Source organism: Helianthus annuus, chromosome 17 (assembly GCF_002127325.2).
Source record: "Helianthus annuus cultivar XRQ/B chromosome 17, HanXRQr2.0-SUNRISE, whole genome shotgun sequence".
Classification (NCBI taxonomy): Eukaryota; Viridiplantae; Streptophyta; class Magnoliopsida; order Asterales; family Asteraceae; genus Helianthus; species Helianthus annuus.
In genome coordinates, this window is record NC_035449.2 from 30,473,307 (window position 1) to 30,485,735 (window position 12,429).

The 12,429-nt window shown below is 39.0% G+C and overlaps 1 protein-coding gene across 2 annotated transcripts; it reads left to right on the forward strand.

Moving 5' to 3' along the window:
• The first annotated feature begins 788 nt into the window (after window positions 1-788).
• On the forward strand, window positions 789-2,899 carry LOC110922644 (tetraketide alpha-pyrone reductase 1). 2 transcript variants are annotated; one of them, XM_022166896.2, is made up of 5 exons: window positions 798-967; window positions 1,286-1,455; window positions 1,522-1,873; window positions 1,994-2,186; window positions 2,600-2,899. In XM_022166896.2, exons 1-5 carry the CDS (start codon window positions 856-858, stop codon window positions 2,739-2,741), a joined length of 969 nt encoding a protein of 322 aa, XP_022022588.1. In that variant the 5' UTR covers window positions 798-855; the 3' UTR covers window positions 2,742-2,899. The 2 variants fall into 2 exon arrangements, with proteins under 2 accessions (XP_022022587.1, XP_022022588.1); XM_022166895.2 differs by having other exon boundaries at window positions 789-967; window positions 1,286-1,873.
• Window positions 2,900-12,429: the final 9,530 nt, after the last annotated feature.

Sequence of the window (12,429 nt, forward strand, 5' to 3'; positions counted from 1 at the left end):
ATGGAATTTCCAGGTACTACCGTAAATTACGGTAGTACCGTAATTTACGGTAAAGATCATATATGTTACGGCGTGGATCTCCTGGTTTACGGTGACCAAACATTTCCAGGTCTCACCGTAAATTACGGTGATACCGTAATTTACGGTGGATCCAGAATAACTTTTATATTTTTGTTATTTCTAATGTGATGTTAAACCTTGGGATTATATTATATAACAACGTCAAAACTAATGATTTTAACGGTTTTGATCATAGGTAATTTGGTGGATCTTATGGGTGGCGATCAAGTGATTAAATGAAGAACCGAACACTCCATTTTGAAGTTTCCGCAATGTTTTAGATCTTTTGTAGTCTTTGTGTATGGGTTGCAAACACATGTTAAACAAATTTTTAAAATGCTTTAACTTAGTCATTAGTTGACTAAGGTCTTTGTTACTTATGAACTTCGTTAATGAAAGTCATGTACTTAAACTATATTTTGTTAAAAATCAAGGGTAAAATTTAGGGTGTTACAGGCTCATCCCCACACCCAATAACGTGGCCACCTACGTAACGGATCATCCCTAAAGGACCACCCTCCTCCACACCCACCAGCATAATAAATGTCTAACGAGTAGTCAATAGTCTAGAATAGCCTTTTTTGTCATTTAATAATATTTAAACTGATCAGAAAAATTATACGATAGTGAAACAACATTGATGCTACAATTTCTTTTTTTTTTCCTGCTTAAAACCACAAAAAGTACTATGATGTGACTTTATCATTTTTGCATACCACCATGTGAAACTTTCTGACCACTTGCACCTGTATATATTTATTTCAAAATATCACACCATTTAGCATCCGAGAAGTTATGGATCATGGCACGGTTTGTGTAACCGGTGCATCAGGTTTCCTGGCTTCTTGGCTCATCAAACGACTTCTGTTATCTGGTTATCATGTCGTTGGCACCGTTAGAGACCCTGGTACGTGTTATCGTGTTCGCTTGTGCATTCATGACATGCTAACGAGTCGGGTCACAATTTGACACTTTTACTTATTAGATTACCGATTTGGGGTTTTGTCTCTAACAGGTCAAGAGCTAACTCAAAAAAGTTTAGCTAAGAAAAAGTAGTTCAAAAACACTAGATTGTTAACACACTAGTTACTTGTATAAAAAGTGTCACATGTCAACCCAAGATGGTTTGAAGTGTACAAAAGATACTGGTTTTGACCCGTTTATCAACCGCCTGACTTGCCCAATTTGCCATACTTTTGATGCTACTTTGTGCTTAAATTTGAAGGAAATGAAGCAAAACTAGCTCACTTATGGAACTTGCAAGGGGCAAAAGAGAGACTCCGCCTCGTGAAAGCGGAACTAACAGAAGAAGGAAGCTTTGACAATGCCATCATGGGGTGTGCGGGTGTCTTCCACATGGCTTCCCCAGTTCTCGGACAGATTACCAATCCAAGGGTATGTTTCTACTTCATTAAGCCTCATCATGATGCCATCTTTTTCTTAAACGCGCGTGTTTTGCAGGAAGAGATCATAAATCCTGCTGTGAACGGAACACTGAACGTGTTACGTTCATGTAAAAAGAATCCGTCTCTAAGACGAGTGGTTCTCACTTCATCATCTTCCGCGGTCAGGGTCAAAGACAAGGTTGACCCTCGGATACCTTTGGATGAGTCATCTTGGAGCTCTGTTGAACTATGTGAAAAACTCAAGAAATGGTACGCATTGTCAAAAACCATGGCAGAAAAGGCAGCATGGGAGTTTTGCAATGAAAATGGGATAAATTTGGTGACAGTGATGCCATCATTTGTGGTGGGACCAAGCCTATCTCCTACTTTAGGCTCTACAGCTTCAGATATCTTGGGCTTGCTTCAAGGTGAGGTCTAGAGGCGGTAATTTCAACCCATTTATTTATGAGCGAGTCGAAACGGGCTGTTTTTTTATTAGTTTTTAATCTTTTTTTAAATACATGGGTTGTAATTTTGGGTGGAAACAGGGGAAACAGAGAAGTTTTATTTATATGGAAGGATGGGATATGTTCATATAGACGATGTTGCTCTCGGCCATATTCTAGTTTACGAACACGAGAACGCTGAAGGACGATATGTGTGCAACTCAATTGTCCTTAATAACGATGAACTCGTTTCGATTATTTCTGCGCGTTATCCCACACTAGCGATTCCAAAGAGGTACTTAAACTATATCCTTAGAGTATGTGTAGTGGTTTAACTAAAAGTGAAAAGACATTACCACAACACTGCCGCATAGACAAGGGGGTTTTCACTCACTTTTCCCTCAAAAACGTCAAACAGTTTCACTTGTAAATTAAATAAATAAAAAACAATAAAAATGAAGTGTTTGTGCATGATTGGTTTGGAGTTTGTGGACCCGATGCCCCCATCCCCCTCGGACCTCGAGCTCTTACCGTCACACCCTCCTCTTTGGCGCCCCTATAACGTCCTCACGGGGTGGTGTTTAACGCCCCCTTTATGGTGACCAGGCCAGGGCATTAGCCCACTACACACAATCTTGCTCTTTTAAATAAAAGTTAAGTTAACCTATTATTATATGTATGAAAGACTGAATGAAGATTATTTTTCAGGTTTGAGCAGCACGATCGTTCGTATTACGATTTTAACTCGACAAAGATAAAGGGCTTAGGGTTGAAATTCAAGTCAATTGAAGATATTTTTGATGATTGTGTGACATCTCTTGTGACACAAGGCCATCTTTCTATACCCTAGTTAAGTTAAAACCTCTCTAGTTTGTTTCATGAAAATGGTACCAAGTCTTTTAATAAAAGACCAAGATGGGAAACTTTATAATTACAAAATGTAGCACCACCTATTATGTATTCGCATATGCGTTTGTTATATTTATCACTTTAAATTTGTCTTGATTATTAACAATCATTCGATTTGATTGGATATATACATCTTGTCTTATGGTTATCTAAACGTCATTTACGTTCTTTCTCGATCTAGTGTTGATGGTCTTAAAAAAGTAATAGGATGATGCGAATAACTGAAAGGGTCATAAAAAAACAGCCTTCACTTTTTGACTTTTTTGGTTTAAATTTAGTTCCACCATTTTTTTTAAATTCAAAGAACCTTTAAATACTTTTTTATAAGGAAGGAAAAAGAAAAAAAAAAAATGGATGTTAAATGAAAAATCTGACTAGATTTGATTTTGGATGAAAATTCAAAAAGTTTAAGTTTTATATTTGTGAAAAATATGGATCAGAGACAGATCTACCCAAACCACAAATGTATTAACCCAAATCAAGCAACCGATACAACTGTACAAGATGAACTTTGACAGAATACACTCAAAGACAGACTCTCACTTGCAGATTATCAACAAGATAATCTGCTAGACAACAACAAGGGAAACAAACAACACAAAGTGAATCAAAGCGATTCACAACTGAAACCCTAATCGCCTAAAATGATGAGAGAACCAAGACTGAACAATGACCACAAATAGACTGACAAAGTTAGGTGAAAATATCTACACAAAGCCTTAAATAGAACTGGACCCAAACTGATCAACGAACAACCCGGATGGACCTCCTTGATGTAAAAGCCCACTTGATGTCCACTTGATGTAAAAGCCCACTTGATGTAAAGCCCAATATCCAGAATCCAGTAAACATGTTGTAAAAAAAAAAAAAAAAACAATAAACAAGGTTTAGGAGAAAATGGAATTGACCAAGGAAAATATAATAAAGTCAACAATACTTTTAACACCCCCCCACAATTCCATTATCTAAACATGTCAAACAACTGTAATTTATCACACAAGTACTGATGATCTTTAACCAAAACCCCTTTTGTAAAGACATCAGCCACTTGCATTTCAGATTTTATACCAACACACCTTACAGTTCCTTTTGAAATCAAATCTCTTAGAAAAAACAGGTCCAATTCAAAATGTTTGGTCCGATCATGGAAAACTGGGTTTGCTGCTATAGAGATAGCAACATTATTATCACAGAACAGCTTGATAGGAACTTCTACATTGACCTCTAACTCACTAAGCAAATTTTTTAACCAAATAGATTCACATGCAGCTGCACACATAGACCTATATTCAGCCTCAGCTGAAGATCTAGACACAGTAGTCTGTTTCTTACTTTTCCAAGATACCAAAGAGTTACCAAGAAAAACACAAAACCCAGTAACAGATTTCCTGGACACCAAGCACTTGGCCCAGTCAGAATCAGCAAACACAGTCAAATTAAAAGACTTACTCTTACTGAATATCAACCCTTTTCCAGGAGCAGACTTTAGATATCTCAACAAATGAAAGGCAAGTTTTAGATGTCCTTCAGTAGGACTATGCATGAACTGACTCAATATATGAACAGCATATGAAATATCAGGCCTAGTGTGAGAGAGGTATATAAGTTTCCCTACCAACTGTTGATACCCAGTTACATTATGTAAAGGACCAGAATTACTTTCAAGTAAAGCATTGACCGCATGACTTTGATCAATAGGAACACTTACAGGTTTACACCCTAGCATTCCATACTCAGTCAATAGGTCAGTACAATACTTCCTTTGTGACAAACATAATCCTTCATCACACGTTAAGACCTCTATACCTAAGAAATATTGTAACAGCCCTAGATCCTTAATCAAAAACTGAGATTTTAAACTTTGTTTTACTTTTTCAATCTCAGACATAGAGTTACCAGTAACCACAATGTCATCGACATAAACCAAAAGCACAACAAATATATTATCAGCATTTTTAACAAACAAGGATGTATCACATTTGCTTTGGACAAAACCAGAATCAAGTAAAACTCCTACAAGTTTTTCATTCCACATTCGAGGAGCTTGCTTTAGTCCATATAAAGACTTATTCAACTTACACACTTTAGACTTATTACTGTCTTCATAACCTTCCGGTAAATACATATAAACATCCTCATTCAAATCACCATATAAAAATGCATTATTAACATCTAATTGATACAAATTCCAGTTATTTTGAACAGCTAAAGCAACAATGCATCTAACAGAGGAACAAACGAAAACACCCAAGAGCTTATGAAAGCTCTGATACCATGTGAAAAATATGGATCAGAGACAGATCTACCCAAACCACAAATGTATTAACCCAAATCAAGCAACCGATACAACTGTACAAGATGAACTTTGACAGAATACACTCAAAGACAGACTCTCACTTGCAGATTATCAACAAGATAATCTGCTAGACAACAACAAGGGAAACAAACAACACAAAGTGAATCAAAGCGATTCACAACTGAAACCCTAATCGCCTAAAATGATGAGAGAACCAAGACTGAACAATGACCACAAATAGACTGACAAAGTTAGGTGAAAATATCTACACAAAGCCTTAAATAGAACTGGACCCAAACTGATCAACGAACAACCCGGATGGACCTCCTTGATGTAAAAGCCCACTTGATGTCCACTTGATGTAAAAGCCCACTTGATGTAAAGCCCAATATCCAGAATCCAGTAAACATCTTGCAAAAAAAAAAAAAAAACAATAAACAAGGTTTAGGAGAAAATGGAATTGACCAAGGAAAATATAATAAAGTCAACAATACTTTTAACAATATTAAAGTGGCAAAAGTGACCAAACCTAAAGAACCATTTTGGCAGTTTACTCAAAAGCGTGGGACACATTTGGGCGTATAGATCGGTTGATTAACAACGGCGTGGAACATTATGTAATAGAAAAGAATATGGGTCCGTCCATAACTCTATATACTATTAAAACACCATTTAATGTTATGATGCATACAAGACTGATATAATATATATTTTTTCTTTCCCAAGCGGGAATGGGTTAAAGATAAAAAAATAGCAAAAAATGTTGGATCTTGATATGTTCGAGTTATTGAATCCATACGTTATTTTTAAACTTTGATAATGCTATGTGAATAGGGATTATTTTAAAGTTTGTATGTAACTAGTTTTTGCTCCGCTCGCGTTACGGGGCACTAAGTCAAATATTTATCTCTCATAACATGTATGTCTGTGTTTCGATTACTTGTACATTCTACTCATAACATGATCTTAAAAAATTACATTAAGTCAACCAATTAAAATAAAACACTATCATAGTTTTGCTAAGAAACTAAAACGATGGGAAAGTATAATATAAACTATTTCTGAGTTTAATAACATGTATACCTTTATTTCGGTTAGTTATACACGCTACTTATAACACAATCTCAAAAAAGATCATCGAGTTAACAAATTAAAGAAAAACACTACCACAGTTATGATAAAAAAATAACTAAAACGATGGCAAGCGTGTAATTTAGAGTTTGGGGCAAAACAATAATTTGTTAGGACGAATTAGCGAGTGCTAGGCAGCTGTTTGGCACGAACATAAACAAAATTAGTCAACCAAGTAAAATAAAACACTACCATAGTTTTGCCCAAAAAAAAGATGGCAAGATTGCAATTTTAAGCTGGGGTAAAATCGTAATTTTGAAATGGAGGTAAAATAATATTTTGAACTGAGGGCAAAACCATTTTTTTTATTTTGAAATGTGGGCAAAATCGTATTTTTTTAACTGCGGGCAAAGTCGTAATTTCTAGCTGAGGGCAAAACCAAATATTTATTTTGAATTGGGGGCGAAATCGTAATTTTAAACTGTGAACCAAATCGTAATTTGGCAGGACTCTAGCTGGGTGCAAAACCATAATTTTATTTTGAACCGGGGGCAAAATTGTATTTTTTAACTAAGGGCAAAATCGTCAATTTAAGCAGAGAGCAAAACCAAAATTTTATTTTGAAACGGAGGGCAAATTTGTAATTTTAATCTTGAGATAAAATTGTAACTTGGCAGGACCTATAAATAACAATTATATGCGGGGGCAAATTCGTAATTTTAAAATTGAGATAAAATTGTAATTTGGCAAGACCTATAAATAACTATTATAAGAAAAAAAAAAGGTGGCCGCCAAAAATGCCCGACCACATTTAACCACTATTCCCGCCGTCACTTAGGATTGTATGTGTTGTTAATGAAGGTTTTTCGGAATATTCATGTGTAGCTCTAAAATAGCGGACGGTTTGAATCTTGGGCAAGAAGAAAGAAGAAAGGAAAGTGCATCTTGATAAATCAAGAAGGATGGAGATCGAAGATGAACATAGTACATTGAACTGTAATTTTTTTTAACGATAAATTTCTTTTATTTCTATCGTCTGTGTGACTTGGATCCAAAATGTCACACCCCAACCGATGGCAGAATCATCGGGGCGCGACACTGAGCGAAACAGATTGTCCAGAAGTTTCCATAACAATTATCATTACTATTCAATTTAAAATAACACATCCCGTACCATGTCTCAAATAGTAAGCAAATTATTACAGACCAAATCTAGGCAATTAATTCTGTTCCGACAAGTCAGATTTAAATATAGCAATTGTTCATCTGCTTCTAGAGACCCTTGATTCAATCACTACAGACAACTATTTGTTGGACTCTAGAGCTTTATTCTAGCCTCGCTTCCCTAGCAGATAAGCACCCTAAACACCTGTCACATACGTTAAAATAAAAGTCAATACACATAGTGTAAAGGCGAGTATACAAGTTTGATAATAGCATATAGAGTTCGAAATAGTTTACGCATAAGCAGCATGTAAACAGAGGAAAACGAAGCATGTTAATTATCGACGCGGATCTATCAAAACCAATGACTGCGGGTTGACTGCCCGAGGCAGTTCGTAATACATGATCACCACTGTAATCCATGCAAATAATTGTCCTTAACAACCCCTGCATGAGCGGGTGCTGAGTCCAAACTATAGTACTATCGTCGTTAAGGCAGGTAGACAGCATTCCATGTGTAAACATAACAAACAAGCTTTCATTAAGTCACGTATAGCATGCGGTATCGGTTGGCGTTTAAAAGTATTGCGTAGTGTGTTCGATGTGTTTTAGTATAAGTAACGTATGTAACACCCAAAAGTGCATAAAGCAAAAAGGGATCGAGTATACTCACAGCGGTTGATGGATTGATGGGAGCGCTTGAGAGTAAGGTTAGCCTGAACAGTTCGAGAGTATAATGATAAACAACGCGTAAAACAGAAACAAGTGTCGATGGATCGGACAGCTGATCGATCGGACGGTAGTCCGATCGGACGGCTGACCGTGCGGTTGACAGTCCGTTCGGACAGTTGTTCGGTCGGACGGAAGTCCGATCGGATGGCTGTTCGAGTGGATTGTTTCTTCCTTTGAGTAGGATGTGTTTGTGTATGATGGTTGACTTTTGAAGTTTTCGTTGTAGTATTTGAAAGCATTGAAGTATCTTTACCTTTCAGGTCGGTCGATCGGACGGTCGTTCGATCGGCCGACGACCCGATCGGCTGGTACTTTAGTGGAGAACATGTCCTCAGCAAGAGGTCACTCAATCAGACAGTAGTTCGATCAGGTGGCATTTCTCGTGCATTGAACATGTTGAAAAATCGATTAAGTATTTAAAGTCAAGTATCTCATGATCCGAAGAGTAATCCGATCGGATGGCAGTCCGATCGGACAACAATTCGTTCAATACTTAAACTTTAAATAGGTTGATTAAGTGTGGGACCCTTGTGCTAGCCGACAGTGCCTTGTCCTGGTCGGCCTGCTCGTCTAACACTTGGTTGTTTTGATTGTTTGTTGTTTTATCGAGGTGTTTCGATACGAGTCAAACAACAGGAACCTCGTCATTACTTGGTTCCCCTAATCGGACAGGAATCACCCAAATCTGATTAGTGAACGGTTCGGGATGGTGTTTCATGTTTAACCCGAAATCGGTGAACCTCGTGGATAGAATCCGGATCTTGGCCACACAATCACCAGATTGATTAGTAAGTCGACACAAGCTCCGTTTCCATCGGTTTTGAGGGTATTGAGTGTGAAAGAGTTGAAAGAAAGTTAGAAAAACATTCTATCAATCCTTTTCCACCGTGAATGTGTTTAGATCTATGAAAGATCTTTGTGGTTTATGTGGAAATCGGTTAGATCTAAGTTGTTCTTGGTGGATTGAGGCCAAAACTTGAAGTTCTCCAAGAACACCATGATGACATCATCCTAGAACACTTGAATCTTGATGATTTCACGGTTAAAAGTTAAGATTTAAAAGATAGAAAGGTGTAGGAGTGCGTGTAGATCAAGAAAGTACAAGATTTAGGATGAAATCTTACCGGAATCGCGAGAAATCTGAGAAAATGTGAAGAACACGAGCTGGTCGGTCAGAGGATTTCCAAAAGTGGAAATGATGACAATGACAGGGGTATTTATAGAGTTCCAAAAGAGGAAAGTGCTGGCCGATCGACCAGGCATGTCCGATCGGACAGCAGTCCGATCGGCCGGCTGGTCGATCGGCTGTTGCCTGATCGATCAGTTGCCTGATTCGAGTATTCGGTGTGACGATTTTTGATATTTCGATTTCGATTGCGATAGATGCGAATGCGATAGAGTTTATTATTCAAATTACTTTTAGTCCCAATCACTCATATTGAGCATTATCCTTTCTCCACTAATTATCATGATTCGATTTCGATTGAGTTTGATTGCGATTGAGTTTCAATTGCGATTCGATTGATTATCACACACATAGCGTAAATTAAACATGCACAAGTAACACATAAGGCACACACACACGTATAACAGTAACCCAAAATGCGTATATTCGAGTTTGCGAGCACGATGTTGATCAGATGAGTTCGATTTGCGTTTAATTAATTTTATCGCATTGTTACTTCCTATTATTCACAGTCGTAAAGCGGTTCGTAGCGATAAACAATTTGATTACTTCGATTTTAACTAATTACTCCACATAATACAACTAACGTAAAAACATAAAATAGATTAGCGATAGTCAAAGAAGTCAAAACAGTAATTGAGCAAGGAGTGACAGATCACAATTAGCGATCTTTTCTTCCTTTGACTTCAATCTTGACTTTGACTTTGACTTTCGAAACATGGGGTGTTACAGCCTTCCCTTGTTTAGGGAATTTCGTCCCGAAATTAAGCTGGAAGTTGCACAACACCGTGAATCACCTTGGAGAACTTTCTCTTTCTAGACTTTCACTCTCTAGAACAAGTTCCTTCAAACAACTGCGGGTACTTCGCCTTCATATCGCTTTCGATTTCCCAAGTGAACTTTGCGCCTCGTGTGCCTTCCCATCGGACTTTCACAATAGGAATGCGCGAGCGTCTGAGCTGCTTGGTTTGGCGATCCATCATTTCAACAGGCTTCTCCACGAAGTGTAGTGTTTCGTTTATTTGGAGGTCGTCGAGAGGTACAATTAAATCGGGCTCAGCCAGGCACTTTCGGAGGTTCGACACATGGAAAGTCGGGTGGACGTTACTAAGTTCCTCCGGTAGTTCGAGTGTGTAGGCGACTTTTCCGATTCTTTCTAGAATCTTAAAAGGTCCAATATATCGAGGCGCTAGTTTCCCTTTCTTGCCGAATCTGACCACACCCTTCCAAGGTGATACCTTTAGGAGTACGTAGTCGCCAACGTCAAATTCAAGGGGCTTGCATCGTCTATCGGCATAACTTTTCTGTCTACTTCAAGCTTTCAACAAGTTGTCTCGAATTTGGAGGACTTTGTCAGTCGCTTCTTGCAATAGCTCAGGACCCCGATCTCGTGCCATACAATAGGCGACCGACATCTTCTTCCGTATAAAGCCTCGAATGGTGCCATTTGGGTGCTGGTATGATAACTGTTGTTGTACGAGAATTCGACTAACGGCAGGTATTTGTCCCAATTACCACCGAAGTCTATGACACACGAACGGAGCATGCCTTCAAGAGTACGAATCATTCTCTTCAGTCTGGCCGTCGGTTTGAGGGTGGAATGCGGTACTCAGGTTAAGCGCAGTACCAAGAGCAGCTTGAAACGTTTCCCACAATTGCGAGGTAAACCGAGCATCACGGTCAGAGATGATGTCACGAGGCGTCCCATGATTACAAATGATCTCGTCGGTGTAGATTCGGGCTAATCGTTCCACCTTGTAGTCTTCTCGTATTGGCAGAAAGCGGGTTGATTTGGTTAAACGATCAACAACAACCCAAATGCTGTCGTGACCTGATGTCGTGTAAGGGAGCTTTGTTATGAAGTCCATAGCTATACTCTCCCATTTCCACATAGGGATTGGGGGTTGCTCGAGTAAGCCAGAGGGCCTTTGATGTTCAGCCATGACCCTTGCACAAGTCAGGCACTTCCCAGCGTAGAGAGCGATATCCCTTTTCATGCCCGGCCACGGTACTTGTAACGAAGATCCTGGTACATTTTATCGGCACCGAGATGAATAGAATACCGGGATTTGTGGGCTTCGTCCACCAAAATCTTTCGCAGTTCGGTCCGCTTGGGAATCCAAATTCGGTCCAGAAAATAGAAAATCCATTTGATTTATTCACCAATTGAGCTCCATCATGATAGGTTCGTTCCCTCTTCAGAGTGCGTTCATTAAAACAGGCATGCTGGGCTTCGCGGATGAGGGCTTCGAGATCGTATTGGGCTTGGGTATCGCGAATGCTGAGCGAATAACTCCATCTGCTGAGAGCGTCAGCAACGACATTTGCTTTGTCTGGGTGATAACGAATCTCACAGTCGTAATCGTTGAGAAGTTCTACCCATCGGCGTTGACGCATATTGAGTTCCTTCTGATCAAAGATATGTTGTAGGCTCCTATGATCGGTGAAGATTGTACCATACAGGTAGTGTCGCCAAATCTTTAATGCAAAAACAACCGCGCCTAGCTCGAGATCATGGGTTGTATAGTTCTTCTCGTGGATTTTGAGCTGACGAGAAGCGTAAGCTATAACCTTGGCTCGTTGCATAAGAACACAACCAAGACCGAGGTTGGAAGCATCACAATAGACAATGAAACCGTCGTTTCCATCGGGCAATGTGAGAACAGGAGCATTGCAAAGCATATGCTTGAGGGTTTGGAAAGCAGATTCTTGTTCAGTTCCCCAAACAAAAGACCTGTCTTTATGCATAAGAGCGGTAAGCGGCACAGCGATCTTTGATAATCCTTCGATAAATCGTCGATAATAGCCCGCTAGTCCGAGAAAAGAATGGACTTCAGACGGGTTCTTTGGCGTAATCCAATTCTTAACTGCTTCAATCTTCGCAAGATCGATGTGAATACCCTGACTATTAACAATGTGACCCAGAAACTGAACCTTCTCCAACCAGAATTCACACTTTGAGAACTTGGCATAGAGTTGATTCCCCTGGAGTAGTTCGAGAACCAAACGTAGATGTTGCGCGTGGTTGGCTTTCAATTTGGAATAGATCAAGACATCATCCATGAATACGATGACGAAACGGTCAAGATATGGTTTACACACGCGATTCATCAGATCCATGAAGAACGCGGGTGCGTTGGTTAAGCCAAAAGGCATAACAACGAACTCGTAATGACCGTA